The sequence below is a fragment of the Cyanidioschyzon merolae genome, chromosome 3 (assembly GCF_000091205.1).
Source record: "Cyanidioschyzon merolae strain 10D DNA, chromosome 3, complete genome".
NCBI lineage: Eukaryota > Rhodophyta > Bangiophyceae > Cyanidiales > Cyanidiaceae > Cyanidioschyzon > Cyanidioschyzon merolae.
This window is the reverse complement of record NC_010129.1, coordinates 73,224-88,084: the sequence shown is the minus strand read 5'-3', so window position 1 is coordinate 88,084 and position 14,861 is coordinate 73,224. Positions and strand designations below refer to the sequence as shown.

The 14,861-nt window shown below is 56.9% G+C and overlaps 7 protein-coding genes across 7 annotated transcripts; 3 read left to right on the top strand and 4 right to left on the bottom strand.

Moving 5' to 3' along the window:
• Positions 1-105: 105 nt before the first annotated feature.
• CYME_CMC036C (similar to ATP-dependent RNA helicase) lies at positions 106-1,749 on the top strand (the record flags this gene model as incomplete). The annotated part of the gene is made up of 1 exon (XM_005535210.1): positions 106-1,749. One exon carries the CDS (start codon positions 106-108, stop codon positions 1,747-1,749), a length of 1,644 nt encoding a protein of 547 aa, XP_005535267.1.
• A 1,427-nt stretch (positions 1,750-3,176) lies between these two features.
• On the bottom strand, positions 3,177-3,887 carry CYME_CMC035C (hypothetical protein; the record flags this gene model as incomplete). The annotated part of the gene is made up of 1 exon (XM_005535209.1): positions 3,177-3,887. One exon carries the CDS (start codon positions 3,885-3,887, stop codon positions 3,177-3,179), a length of 711 nt encoding a protein of 236 aa, XP_005535266.1.
• Positions 3,888-4,487: 600 nt separating this feature from the next.
• CYME_CMC034C (probable tyrosine aminotransferase) lies at positions 4,488-5,879 on the bottom strand (the record flags this gene model as incomplete). The annotated part of the gene is made up of 1 exon (XM_005535208.1): positions 4,488-5,879. One exon carries the CDS (start codon positions 5,877-5,879, stop codon positions 4,488-4,490), a length of 1,392 nt encoding a protein of 463 aa, XP_005535265.1.
• A 1,778-nt stretch (positions 5,880-7,657) lies between these two features.
• On the top strand, positions 7,658-8,380 carry CYME_CMC033C (hypothetical protein; the record flags this gene model as incomplete). The annotated part of the gene is made up of 1 exon (XM_005535207.1): positions 7,658-8,380. One exon carries the CDS (start codon positions 7,658-7,660, stop codon positions 8,378-8,380), a length of 723 nt encoding a protein of 240 aa, XP_005535264.1.
• A 1,010-nt stretch (positions 8,381-9,390) lies between these two features.
• Positions 9,391-11,379, bottom strand: CYME_CMC032C (hypothetical protein, conserved; the record flags this gene model as incomplete). Its single annotated transcript, XM_005535206.1, has 1 exon — positions 9,391-11,379. The coding sequence occupies one exon, from the start codon at positions 11,377-11,379 to the stop codon at positions 9,391-9,393; it is 1,989 nt and encodes a 662-aa protein (XP_005535263.1).
• Positions 11,380-11,731: 352 nt separating this feature from the next.
• On the top strand, positions 11,732-12,301 carry CYME_CMC031C (hypothetical protein; the record flags this gene model as incomplete). The annotated part of the gene is made up of 1 exon (XM_005535205.1): positions 11,732-12,301. The coding sequence occupies one exon, from the start codon at positions 11,732-11,734 to the stop codon at positions 12,299-12,301; it is 570 nt and encodes a 189-aa protein (XP_005535262.1).
• Positions 12,302-13,243: 942 nt separating this feature from the next.
• On the bottom strand, positions 13,244-13,702 carry CYME_CMC030C (hypothetical protein, conserved; the record flags this gene model as incomplete). The annotated part of the gene is made up of 1 exon (XM_005535204.1): positions 13,244-13,702. One exon carries the CDS (start codon positions 13,700-13,702, stop codon positions 13,244-13,246), a length of 459 nt encoding a protein of 152 aa, XP_005535261.1.
• Positions 13,703-14,861: the final 1,159 nt, after the last annotated feature.

The window sequence follows — 14,861 nt, the reverse complement described above, 5'->3', positions numbered from 1 at the left end:
GCCGCTCTCGGATATGAGGTTCAGCGGTGGAGTTCTCCAACTGACAGCAACTGGTTGGTACGAGTCTAAGGTTTGTGCACCAAACAGCGGGCGTTGCCAGTTCAGATGGCTCTAGATCAAACGCAGACTTTCGCTGGTTTGGGTCTGTTGCCGTCCTTGTGTGAGGCGTGTCAAGCGCTTCGGTTGCAACGACCTACCCCTATCCAGCAGGCGTGCATTCCAGCAGTACTCAACGAGCGATACCGCGTTGTCATTGGAGCCGCTGAAACAGGCTCTGGGAAAACTGCCGCTTTCGTGTTGCCAATTCTTCAGTTGTTGGTTCGTGATCCCTGCGGGCCATTTGCGGTGATTCTGACGCCAACGCGGGAGCTAGCAGCGCAGATTGCGGAACAAACCCTCGCACTGGGGTCGCGAGTAGGCGTCAGAGTTGAGACGGTTGTAGGCGGCCTCGATGCGGTGCACCAGACCACTGTACTGGAAAGAGAACGCCCACACATTCTCGTGGCAACGCCTGGGCGTCTTGCAGCGTTTATTCGGCAGCAGCAAGCAGCTGATCAGACTTTGCTCCCGCGTAGACGGCCAGAAGGGAGTCAGCGCTGTCGCTACTTTTGCAGATTGCGGTTCCTGGTGCTTGACGAGGCAGATCGTCTCCTGGAAGAGGGTTTTGCGGCAGACCTGGCGACACTGTTGGGTGCGTTACCCGTAACGCGTCGTACGCTCCTATTTTCTGCTACAATGTCGCGACAGATGGAGCGCATTCAGCAACTGGTCGTGGCGGAAACCGACGGATCCCAGGTATTTGCATTTGACGCGAATCGAGGACTCACTGACCAGGGGATCTACGCGACAGTGGCGTCGCTGAAGCATTACTACCTTCTCGTTCCGGCCGCGATCCGAGATGTATATGCCGCATACGTCTTGCTGCACGTTGTCGGTTCAGGAGAGGACGCCGTCCTCAAGATGCTGCGACGCCGTCGGCGCCAGCGCGAGGCCCGCACCGCTGACGAAGACAACGACGACGCTGACAATGACCACGTCGGACGCGACGAAACGAACGGATCAATGGAAGCCACGGCACTTGGAGCGCATACCAGGTTCCCGAATGGCGAAACCGACGGGTCTGAGTCGCGATCATCACCGACGATCGAGTCGAGTAGCGCCTCGATGGTGCTTGCCATGGTGTTCACCGCGTCTTGTGCCCAGTGTGCGATTTTTGCGAGCATTTTGGATCGACTCGGGCTGCCGGTTGGCGCCCTCCATGGTAGACTATCACAGCCTGAAAGGATAGCGGCCCTGCAGGGTTTCAAATCAGGCAGACACCGCATCCTTGTTTGCACGGATCTCGCCGCACGCGGCCTCGACATTCCCAAAGTTCATCTCGTGCTCAATTTCGATGTGCCGCGGGATGTCAGCGTTTACGTACATCGAGTCGGGCGAACAGCGCGAGCCGGCCGACCCGGTAAAGCGCTAAGCATGGTCACGCAGTACGATATTGCACTTGTGCAAGCGATCGAGGCAACCTGTGGTATCCGTCTCGCAGCATGGGATGGCCCCGGTGAGGCCACATCCGATAATCGAGTGATGCGCATCCTCGCACCCGTTCTGAAAGCGCGTCGAATAGCTCGCCTGGAATTGCTCGAACGTGGAACTATCACCCAAGCCGAGCTCAGTGACTTGGGAAATCCCCCGAAATTGGCCCGCCCACGTACAGCTTCCAAAATCATCACCAAATTGAGCCATACCCGATAGGCTCCACAAAGAAGCAAGCCCCAGCTTTTGTGTGTGTGTGTGTGTGACGCGGGCGCACGTCACGGCATCAGGTGGCACACTGGGTGCCAGTGCGTGACAATCTGCCGCCACCAGAACACGCATCACGTTGATCAGTGCGTGCGCGTGTGCGGTGCGTGCGCGTTTATCGCGCGATGGCAATCGTGAGCGGTAGCGACTGTGCACGCATCTGCCCGTGAGGTTGGACTTTTGGCGCGAAAACGTCGACAGAAAGCACAGCTCGAATGCAAGCGCCTCACGTCAGCGCTGTGGATCGCATCAAGGCAGTTGCTGCAGGTGTTCGTTTTGATTTCCTGCTGCAATGGTGCGATCACGCCTGCCAGTGCTGCATTCTATCCAGCGAGTGAGCGAGCGTAGGGCGCTGCGCATGTGTTCCAGGGTGCAGCCAGGTGTGAACCATCGGTCTTGTGTGATCCGTTGTTGCGCCGGCTCTGAGGCGTCGCCACGATGCACTCGGTTTGCGTTGGCGTCTCGCAGGTAGAGACTGGGTTGAATAACGTTACACATGTCGTACGTGGGCTGGGGAAAGTTTGGCAGCGGTGCGGATCCGTTAGCAGGTGCACGTAATCTGTGTCGCAGTCGTGCGAGTCTGGTGCGTAAGCGGGCGACTTTGCAGTGCGAAGGTTTCGATTCGTCGCTGTTTCGCAACGCCTGACGGTCGATGCAGCTGCGTCCAAAGAGCGTCATCAACGTTGGTGTTCATCCAGTAGAGCGTTTTGCGGAAACGTGTCTCTGACATGGGCCTTGCTTGATGGCATCGATGTGTGTGTGTGTGTGTGCGCGCGCGCGCCTGGCGCGACCTGCACTCGCCTGCTTTTTCAGTTTGGAACGCGCGCTGCGACCTGAACAAGCCAACGCATGGTGAAACAGGCGAATCTTCATACCATTGCACAGGAGGTGCTTTCGACCGGTGTTTCGTGCGTGAAGCGGTCTCTTTTCGGGAGCAAATCACGACCAGAGAGCGCTATCTATCTGTGTCATTGTTGACATATCCCAGGACGGCGAGACTTGTCGGTTCCATTCGAACGCTTACCGCAGTGAAGCTTCTCTCAGTGTCTGTGGAAGCAGTTGCTCGCAACCCTTGTATACGCCCGGTTCATTTTCGTCACGCAGCGTGGCGCCCGGCATATTCCATAGAGCAACGAATACTGGCACCCCGACGCGACGATTGGTGACCCAGCACTTCAATGGGGCATCCTTTCCCTGGTTTCACGCTTCTGCATCCGCTGTAGCAGATGCCGATCCGCCGATGCAGGTTGATCTGCGCTCCAGCATTCAACCAAGTGCTATCGACTGCACCGCACGGGTAATCCAAGGCAGGACAAGGAACTGCAGGGTACCAGCGACTCGCAACGCCTCAGCGAGCAGCGCCACGATAAACTGCAACATCAGGGCCCGCGGTGCTGGCGTCGATGTTTGCGCGTATCCGGAGGATCCTCCCAGCGCTGCTGCAGAAATCGCACCGACTCAACCTGAAAGCGATCCTGGCATAAACGCACGTACGGGCTAGCCAGACGAGCGAGCCAATGCGACGCTGCCGATACGGAGCATATGCAGTACACCAGGCGCTTGGTATGCTTATCCCGCATTACAGAGAAACTCTCCTCGCCATCCAGAAAATGGAAACCTCGAACTGTTCGCCAGGTAATGCTGTGTCCACTGCAGCGCGCTCGCTCAAGTACCATGTGCGTCCAGAGGAGCCCGCCCAGGTGACGCGCACTCACCACTAATACCGTAGGTTCGCGCTTGTCGGCGCTGACAAGCGTAACACCCCTGTCGCTCTTAACTTTTCGAAACGCGTACGTAAACACCCACCGGGGTGCCTGCAAAGTCCTCGCGTCTCGTATGTCGCGACAAACGAGAAGCTCAGAAACAGACGCTGAGAGTTCCGTTCTGCGGAGTTGGATCTTGTACGCTGGCGACCGCGGCTGGCAACGGCGTTGCACGTCCGTCCAGTTGGTCGTCCCGAGTGTGCACCCTATCGGATACGGCTCTCGACGCCCTTGATTCCGCGTTCGGTCGTTTTCCAACCGTTCAAGAGCCCGGCAAGCGAAAGTAGCGGCCTCGTCAGCAGACAGCGGGCTAAAGAGACGCAGCATCACAGAGCACAAGAACACCAACGAGAACGACTCCGTTTACGGGTGCGCACATGACGATCCCGGTACGCATTGTCAGCAGTTTTCCGCACGCTACAACGCCGGTCTCATCAAGTATCGCAGATGCACTTCATCTGTTATCGAATGCGCTGTACGAGGCTCAACACACGGCATGACAGACGCTGTTGTACTGTGCATGGCGTTGGTGCTGCGCTTCGATTCTAGTCGTCGGTGGTGCACTGATCACCAGCGTCTCTATGGGCATCCAAGTGATCGCGTCCGGCTTCATGATCACCGCGTTCCGGAGTCGTCATCTCTGCTACAAACAGCGTATCCGGGAACCAGGAAACACGTGCCACCTGCAACGTAGAACGCAACACCGGATTCTAATACGATGCTGATGGTCGTCTTCTTTGCAGGGACATCTTGTCTTCCGCAGAAGAGGCAGCGCGCTCGCTACGCTGCCATTGCCACGACCACGCGCCTTCAGGCCATATCGTTCGCAGGCCTGCATCCGGAATTCTCGTGATCCAATCCATGAACCTTGGTGTCATCCGAGCTTCATGTCGATTCCCATCCCTTGTATGCTATCGCTGCCGATACCTAGGCGGCACGCAGATGTCGGTCGCAAAAGTTCGCAATGCGACTGAACGCTTCCGATAGCTTGTCGATCGGTGCACAGAATGTCACACGAAAGTAGCCCGGTGGTGCACCGAAGCACTCACCGGGAAGCACCAGAACACTCTCCTCGGCCATGAGGCGCTGGACAAATTCCAATCCACTCATATGGTTGTTTCGCAGACAAACCAACACATACATGGCTCCGTGCGGTGGCGACGGTACGTGCAGGCCGCGAATACTTGACAGCTTCTCATAGGCAAATTGCGCTTGTCGAGCGAGCGTTGTCCGCACGTGTTCATACCATTCGCGACTCGTCTTGGACAAAATAACCGGTAGAGCAGCCTGTACAAGGGAGTTCGGCCCCAAAATCTTCATCGACAGGCCCTCGAGCGCCCGCCGAATGACAGAGAACTGTTGATCCGGCGTAGGGTCATGGATGAGAATCCACCCCATTCGCCATCCCGGCACGAGAAAGCGCTTCGCTAGGCCATCAACCGTGAGGACCGGAACATTCCTCGCAAGGCACCCGATGGGTGGTGCATCAAGTGGCCCCACTGGGCCACTCCCGTCCGCATGCCGACGATGGAAGACCATGCCGCCGTATATCTCGTCCGCGAGAATAACCAGGCGATGCCGCTCAGCGAATTCGACAATATCTTGCAGATGTTTTCGCTCGTAGACGCTTCCTGTTGGATTCATGGGATTATTCACAACAATACAGACGGTACGCTCGTCGACGAGTCGGTCGGTGGCTCCGCCGGGCTCGAGTCCCGTCGCCTGCCAGCCCCGCTCTGGATCCAGCGGGTAACGCCGAACCTCCGCGCCCAAGTACGCACATATCGTCTCATAGAGCGGAAAGCTGAGACTCGGAAGCAGTACATTGTCCTCGGGGTCCAAAAGCGCAGAGAAGCACAGGTCCAGCGCATGACTTGCACCGCTAGCCAGGATCACGTCGCGCTTCTCGTAGTGCGCTGCTGATGTGAACGCTGTCTGCGCCCAGTCGCGGTGGGTACCATTTCGGGGTTTATCAGGAGTAGGCCCGCCACTGGTATGACGCGAACTCAAGCGACGAGCCACACGTGCTGCTTCCTCTATGGCGGTATTGGCAGCCTTGGCAACGGCCTCCCGGGCAACTTCCGTGCCGACAGCCGGCGGGTAGCCGTTCGCCCGACCCGAACGAACAGCGTCTACCACTGCTTCATTGACAACGTCAGCTGCTCGAAGGTTTCCGAAGATGGTCGGGTCTCCGATGGATAGAGGAATCACCTGCTTGTTTGGATGGGAGCGCAAGTCCAGGCCTTCGATGAGTTCGCGGATCGGGTTCCGTGTTCGCAGCGCTGCCGCCGACGCCTTAAACGTACCGCGCTTCTCCATACTTCACAACTTCTATTCCAGTTATCTGTACAATACCCCAAATAAAAACGCAACGCAGTTACGAAAGCTCCAGACCCGGTCTCCTTTCGACGAGCAATGAAAAGCCGAGTTCAGACACTCGGATGCGTCTGTTCGAGATACAGGTCTGTGGAGGCCGCGTATGCCGAACGAGCGGAAAGAGCGTCCCGAGGTATCTGCTTGCTGCGACGCTGCTACGCTCGTGTCAGCGTATAAAGTGGAATGGTCGACTTGCAGGACTCGGAGATTCAGGATGAATATTGGATTTGTGTTTCAGCTGGCGTAAAGACGAGCATTTGCGGGTCTTGTATGCGACGGGTTCCTTTTCCTCGATCAGATATCCGACTGTCACCACATACATCCGCAGGGTCCCTCTTCTTCCAGTGTCGATCGTTGCAACACTCTGATGGTCGTGCTCAAGTCCCGATTCCGCGATTTCCGACGCTCATCGACGCATTTTATGCACAGGCGGAGCTTGGCATCTAGACTGCGCTTCCCATTTCCATGATCGTCCTTGGATACAACCGCGGGTCGCCCGTCGATACACTCACAATCGCTTCTCGTTCGATACGCATACACGTACGTCTGCCACAGCGCATGCGTTACCGCGTACTTGTCTGCAGTGACGTGTGATCGCTTGCTCCGTCAGTCCGTAGACGCCGCTTGAAGGTACAGCGGGCTCTCCGGGTTGCCATGCCTGGTGTCCGCACTCGGTGCAGTACCGTGGGATCACGAGCTCCCTCTGAGCGATCGTGTCGGTGAATAGGCTGTCTGCTGCATACACAAGCGCTCGCTGTTCCATTCTATAGACGAGTTCCGGAACGCGATATCGATCGTGGTGAAGCAGGGACCGGAGAGAGCGAGAGAGCCTCCAGGCTGGGGAAGCACTCCGGGGTTGATCCTGGTCCGTCAACGCGCAACGCTGTCCGACGCGGTGACGTACGCGCTACGCGAAGCGACTGCTGCGATGACTCGAGTCTGAGTCGCAGACCGTTATCAGTGCAAACAGAGGATACCCGGGGCGCCTGTGCGCGTATGCCGTGAGAGGCAGCAGGCCGGTCTCGTCGAGTGTCTCTTCGTCGGTGGCAACGAAGAGCGTAGGGTACGGCTTTCGGACGACATGGGTTACCTTTGACGTGACGAGCGCAGTGGGCGCTCACTACAAGCTAGCGAGCAAGTCGGTCAGGGACGACGTTGTGCTCTCTTTCCAGCGTCTCCAGCGACGTGAGTTGCCGTACCTACGCGTTGCCGTGAACACGGTAAGCTGGAGACCTCGAAGAGCGAACTTGTTGATTCTTGTACGTTTACGGAAAGGAGTAGCGGGGATGCATGTAGGTAAGCATATTGGACAGCATCGAGCGTCATCCTGATGCCGATGAGGAGAACGCATCCCATCTGCAAAGCGTCGATGGAGGCACGCTCACATGAATCCCAAAACTATACACGAGTCCACGAACACCTGTTTATGCTTTTCGAATGGCTAGCGTTGGCGTCAAATAAAAACGTTCAGAAAAGAATCACAAAGCAGGAGCGGAACGAGCTGTTCAGCGTTCGCTTTGAGTCCAGTACGCTGTTCTGAGCAGACAGCATCCGCACCTCCATTGCTGATAACCAGCTAGCATTCACTTTGTTTCCATAGTGGACGCTTGCGCCAGCCTTTTTCTTGCTGGTTACTCGTGCAAGGCTTGCGAAAAGGGCCGTTGCACTGGTAAACTTGCTTTGCAGAAGAAGTACCTCGTTCAACTTCAACCTGCAAGGTTATGTTTGTCGCGGTTATAAGACGGCGCTTGCGACCCAAGTCAGCGTCCACGAAAGCGTTTGTCGACCCGCTGAAACGTCGTAAGCCGGGCGTCTTTCATCTCAGAACATGTGAACCGCTAGCAAGCGATGACTCGCCTGACACTGCGAAGCGTGCTGAGCAGGGTCGTTCACGAACAAGCTCTCGAACGCAACGCTCGAGAGCGTCCGCTGATCCCGAAGCCAGTCGTCGTGGCGCTCGTGCTGGTGGCAGCAGTGATGATATGCGAGCAGGTCGTGGATTTGGTCCTCAAAGACAACAAGATCGCACGGAACAAATTCTGGACGCTTTTGGTTTGCAGCGCGAACGAGCGGGGCGTGACTTGGACCAAGCCGCTGCTGTGTCAAAGGAGGAGGGTGAACGCCTGGCGGTAAGGCTGTTTCGCGGCCTGCGAGCTCTATTCGGGGGAAACTACGAAGCTCTTGACTCTGCTGAACAGTGGCTACAGCGTCTCGTTCTCAGCATGCTCGCCTTGGTACTCTGTGCTGGAATCGGCGTTGTATTCGAAGCTAGTGCAGCCTCTGGACGCACCGCGCTGCCAGCCGCAGTGGCAGCCTTTTTGCGGGAGCGCGTAGAGCCTGCGTTCACACCGCTTATGCTGACTTTTTTGGGATTCTCTTCACTGCTCGGCGTTTATAAAGCCATCCAGATCGAGGGCGACGAGCGTACCCGGTACCGCGAATGAGACAGCATCGCGGAACTGGCTTCGAAACTCGCGCCCCTGCTGCTGTGCCTGGGAATCCTCGGTACCTGCCTGAGACGTGCCTATATCGGCACTTGGTTGCGTGTACCGTTGCACCTACGATGTCGCTGATGAGTAGCAGCAGGCGTGCGATATTGATAAGGTATCGCTCGGAACGCTTGGTTCATAATCGGAGACGTCACCAGCTTGATACGCACAGACACAACAGCTGGACGCTAGCGTCTGCACAGGATGGAGCGCTCTTTAGACGCGGGCGCGGCGCCCTGTACAAGCATATTCACGGCGACTGCACCTAATGCTGTCGAGTTCAGGTCATTCGTGCCTTGTTCTGCCACTCGAAATACGACTGCGACAGCTTCAGGTGCACCGTGTTATTTCTGGGCTGCACGCGCGCGTCACGCTTCCTTGGAATACGTATCAGGCATCATACGTGGTTGCAGTGCAAGGTCGCTTCCACGTGAACCTGCAGCCTTGGAATACGTATCAGGCACCATACGTGGTTGCAGTGCAAGGTCGCTTCCACGTGAACCTGCAGCATTGGAATATGTATCAGGCACCATACGTGGTTGCAGTGCAAGGTCGCTTCCACGTGAACCTGCACCATCACCCGAGAGCAATCATTGCACCTCGAACATGGGCTGGCGGACCGGCCGGCGAGCCACCAGCCTCCAGTCATCTACGGATGCAGTCCTAGGCGTGGATCCGCATATTCGTATATTCCTATACCAATGCTTCATGAGTAACACGCTGCACAGCGGGTGAAGGTGTCGCATGCCCTCGGACTATCGTGCGCTTGCAGTCGGCCATTGGCCAACGACTGGGTCAGTGCGTTACCGTGCACACATCGAATCCAAGTGCTGGCTCGTCTGAAGCCTTCAAACGAACCGCTTTCGCTATATCGCTGAAAGCGTCGTGCCGAATCCTCACAATGTGCTTGCCACGTGATTGCTGCATACAACAGTTCTTCCGGGGGCTGCATCCACCCGAGTCACCTAGTCGATGTGCAGATCACGGCCGCTTCCGTAACGCCACGCCTCGAGCTGTCGATGCCATCGGAATCGCTTTTTCGGGTCCTTCAGACGAGCATCGATGAAAGAAGACAGCGCGCTTTCCGAATGGAAGAGGCGACTTGCTTGATCATAGACACCAAGTGCCATCAAATGCCGCAGCCAGCCGAGGAGTGGCACGGGTCCACCAATATGACCCAGGATCCGCGGCACGAGAGCAGGCACGCGCACGGTAGTTCGAGCTAGCGTGCGCACCAGTCCCGGAAACTGGATGACATCCTGGAGAAACGGCCGCAATGCGCTCTCGTCATCCTGCATGGTAAGGAGGCTCCATCCCAGAATCTCGTTCACAACTCGTTCGTCTAGCGTCTGTGAAGCTCGTGAAGGAACTCGATACGAAAGCGCTCGTTGAAACAACCACGTCACCGACAGAGATGGCAAATACGGCTGGATGCAACGCAAATCCTCGGCACTGAGTGCCTCAGCAGCAAGCGCTTCACAAATGGCGTCGACCAGACGCGGTAAGTGGCGAAGCATTGCACCAAAACCCCCGAAAGACAACGGTGATTGAACACCACTTGCATCACCGATTGGAAGGACGTTATCCAATGCAGTCGGCAGTGGCGCATACCTCTCGTAGGCCGGGAAGAAACCGAACAGGGCTCGTTGTGGCTGCAAGCGGTCTAGGAAAGCGCGATCACCACGATGAAACGCATGCCCTCCTTGATAAACCGGCAACAAGCCCAAGTAGTCTCGATAGAGATCCGTCAAAGTGATCGCTCGTCGTGCATCTGCGTCCAAGTACGTGAACAAATAGGTTGTGCGATTGCTCCCCGCGTCCGACGGGAACGCCTCCCACAGATACTGGAGACGGTTCGAGGATAAGGCCGTTGTGAAGGAATAGATCAGGTCACCAGAGGTGTTATCAGGAAAGGGATCGTGCCCGGGATGCGCTCTGCAGCACGAGCCGACCACCATACACACTGCGTCTGGCCGTTTCTGACCATACACGAGCTCGCGCTGTTGCCGCACGATCGGTGAGGCATTACCCATGCAATCCAGTACCAAGGATGCCCGGATTTGCTTACGAATCGGTTCTGAGGAGCGCTCCCTTGATCGACTTTCAGCCGTCATCGACGTCCGAAACAGTGGAGTCGCCAGGATAGCCTGATCGCCACCGGCTCCGAGGGCCACTGCAGGACGCTGCACGGTACCCGGAACGCACTCGAGACGCACAAGTACGTTTCTGCCATTGGTCTCCGCGCCCTGAAACTGACACCATTCCCAAACTTGACCACCTAGCTCCGTGAACTGTGCAAGCGCTTCGTCGATGAGGGCGCGCGGTGATACGCCGATATTCAAAATGTCTTGCACCATGAATGTGGAAAGGTCGGGTAAGCTCCTCGAAGCAGCCGCTTCGACACCCACACGCATGGACCTCCACTCCGAACGGATAACCTTTTCAAGCGTCTCATGCGAGAGCACGCCGGTTGCAACGAGCACTTCCAGCTCTCGCCGACTGGTGTTCCACTCTTGGTCGCGGCCGCGGAGTGCCCCACGCTCGACAACGACGACGCGCAAACGCGAGTTGCGTCGCAGTAAAGCCGTCCCGATTAGGATGCCGAGCGTTCCGCCAAGCACAACGACATCGAAATCACTCGGCTTCGTATGTCGCGCCTCCGGTTGTCGACAACAAGTTACGACCTCTTCTGGTGGACCGACTGCGGCCGACCCGGTTTGTTGGAGGCGTTTCCAGGACGCATCGGCCGCTTGGAGTCCGCGCAGGGCGGGCGCTGCTTGCACTCGACCCAGGAATGACTCGAGGGGGTCCGCGGGGTCACCAGTTCCAGTCCTTGTGCTGCAGCAGCACACAGGCAGCGGTAGGTGCGCTACAGGCGGTCTCCCTGGGAAAGCGGGTGTGGTTCCCCAAAAGCGTCCTTTCCGACTGCTCTGCAGTGTCGGTACTGCAAACATGTCCGCTGAGCGACTCGAGTTTCCAGCGCTTCGTATGCACCAGCTCAGACCAGCGTGTCAGCACCGAACGTCCGGACTATCCAGACTCCGTACTCTACAGGCCCCAGCTACTTCTCTGTTGCAGAATTGCTGTGTCTAGTCGATTGGATAAACCCGAGGAACCCCGAATACACCTCCAAACGCAGCAACAGGAGCGAATGGTTCGTGAAGCGTCATCCCCCGGGGGATCGCTGGCGTCGTCGAAGCCAGCGTTTGTTTCGCTTCCACCACCGTATCGCGTTTCGCTGCACTTGGTAGCGTCGATCGCGAGTTGCTTTCCGAACGGGGTTCTATCGCATATACGACTACGCAAATGAACTTTTCGCCTGATCTTGTGACGGGTGTTCAGCACTGTTGTCGTCGGTTGGCGTTGCAAAACTGTCCTGCGGCAGTACCTAAGGCCGGAAGCGGGGTGCTCCACTTCGCTCCGCCCGTGCCGCTTCTACTCTGGAAGAAGGAGGCTGCCATTGCGGTTGGAGCAGCGTTTATCACGGTTGGTGCTTACCGGATAGTTCAGGCACGGAGACAGACTGAAAAAAGTGGCCCACGGCGGTGCCCTGACTGCCGAGGCGAGGGACGTGTCAAGTGCTTCCAGTGCCAGGGGAAAACCTTTTTCCAAGTAGAAGGCGAACGCGTGCCTCACGCCTGTTTGCGTTGCAGTGCTACCGGGCGTGTGACTTGTGGTCGTTGCAACGGCACGGGTTACATTAATCCATCTGGCGTCGATGCTTCTGCCAGCGCTGGCAGGGAAGGCTCCGGCAAAGGCGGCAGCCAGCGCGGCGACGATCCCTGGAAGCTTCCAGACCAGTTCCGCCAGAGTGCTTTCTTTTTCTGGTTTGACTGGTACCGCAAACGACGTGCAAGCGCATTTGCAGAAACCTGAGTCGTGTCGCTGGTGCCGGCATATCCAGCTATCTGTAGGTACGCGGTTGCTGGGACAGCTTTCGGTGCCCTGACTCCAGCCGAGAGCGATTCCCGCCCGAATATGATGGATTTTATACGCTGTGGTATCAGCGAGGAAGCAAGTAGCAGGGTGCCTGACAAATGCCCGGAACACATCAACTATCGCTTCCACGCAAAGGGTCGCTCTAGAGCGCACCTTCTCCGCAAACATTTTTTCTTGGCTGGCTACGAAACGATATAAGTCTGTGTTCCCGTAGAGTCTTCGTTTGATTTGCAGCTGTCATGCGGGTCCAGGATGCGACATCTTCATCACCGCGCTACCGTCGCTAGCGCAGACATTAGGCCACGCGCAACGCCGTGACCCTGAGAAGTGCGCTCGACACCGAACGATTCGGACCATCGAAAGGCACACTGCATGCACGACGGAGCACTGCCTCATACCATAACCAGCTGCAATTCATTCATCAAAGACAACCGCAAGGATCAGCGACGTCACAAGTGTTGCAGAGACGAGGCTCAGGGGCGATAAAGCTGCCTCCAATGCAGATCGGATAACATTCCCACGAACTCGCGTTCGCTCTCTCCCTGTCAAGCAGCTACGTCTGACGTCAAGCACGACGCTCCCGAGGAACCTGCTCACCAAAGCCGTAGCGCATTACCACGATCGCTATATTAGCCAAGACTCATCGTACTCAGTTCCGATTCTTCGATAACACGCTAGCCTAGGTGGATTCCCCGACGACGCCAACGTTCCAAGCCAGCCGATATCCGTCGTTCCAGCGAAAACACGCAACAGTGTCTCCCGTCGTATTCGTAGCAGGGAACGATCAACTTTGGATACGATGCGCTGCTAGGCACGAACCGACAACCGCTGGGCGAGACTGGCGCGCGAATAACGTCACACCACAAACACACTAGGCGCTTAGGGTGCCTTGGCAACGTCGCGGCTGGGGCACTCCTGACCGAGCGCCGCCGTTAGCCTCGCACCTAGCTGTAAAAGTGTAAACCCTAAGATCGGCGAAAAGTCGATACCCGCCACTGGTGGTAAGATGCCCTGAAAAAAGCGCAAGAACGGGTCACATACCACGTACAGCGGCTGTAATAGACTCAACTGGCTCGCAGCCGGAAACCAGCTCAAAATAATGCGAGCAAATAAGAGGTTTTGGTAGACGTTCAAGAACGTTACGGTTCCGCTGAGAAAAACAAACTCTGCTTGCGAGTCACCGGGGATCACCATAGCAAGCCTCGGGCGACGAGAGGCAGTGACCGCGGTTTTCGCCGCTGGGCACACCGCTGTGCGCCTTTGTCGCGTTGGCAGTTCTATATGCAAAAACGGGCACTTTGGAGCATGACGCTGGATGGAAAACCCCAGGCGAAACATGGGTTCACAATGTCAGCGTTCACGATACCGGTATCCAGCAGGTCCACGGCATGTTCAGAGGGATTCGTGCCATCGGCGGCGCGCGAGCTGCCCTCAGGGTAGCGCTCCAGCGAACTTGAGCGTTTAGCGTTCGTGTCAGCGTATAAAGTGGAATGGTCAACTTGCAGGACTCGGAGATTCAGGATGAATATTGGATTTGTGTTTCAGTTGGCGTAAAGACGAGCATTTGCGGGTCTTGTATGCGACGGGTTCCTTTTCCTCGATCAGATATCCGACTGTCACCACATACATCCGCAGGGTCCCTCTTCTTCCAGTGTCGATCGTTGCAACACTCTGATGGTCGTGCTCAAGTCCCGATTCCGCGATTTCCGACGCTCATCGACGCATTTTATGCACAGGCGGAGCTTGGCATCTAGACTGCGCTTCCCATTTCCATGATCGTCCTTGGATACAACCGCGGGTCGCCCGTCGATACACTCACAATCGCTTCTCGTTCGATACGCATACACGTACGTCTGCCACAGCGCATGCGTTACCGCGTACTTGTCTGCAGTGACGTATGATCGCTTGCTCCGTCAGTCCGTAGACGCCGCTTGAAGGTACAGCGGGCTCTCCGGGTTGCCATGCCTGGTGTCCGCACTCGGTGCAGTACCGTGGGATCACGAGCTCCTTCTGAGCGATCGTGTCGGTGAATAGGCTATCTGCTGCATACACAAGCGCTCGCTGTTCCATTCTATAGACGAGTTCCGGAACGCGATACCGATCGTGGTGAAGCAGGGACCGGAGAGAGCGAGAGAGCCTCCAGGCTGGGGAAGCACTCCGGGGTTGATCCTGGTCCGTCAACGCGCAACGCTGTCCGACGCGGTGACGTACGCGCTACGCGAAGCGACTGCTGCGATGACTCGAGTCTGAGTCGCAGACCGTTATCAGTGCAAACAGAGGATACCCGGGGCGCCTGTGCGCGTATGCCGTGAGAGGCAGCAGGCCGGTCTCGTCGAGTGTCTCTTCGTCGGTGGCAACGAAGAGCGTAGGGTACGGCTTTCGGACGACATGGGTTACCTTTGAGGTGACGAGCGCAGTGGGCGCTCACTACAAGCTAGCGAGCAAGTCGGTCAGGGACGACGTTGTGCTCTCTTTCCAGCGTCTCCAGCGACGTGAG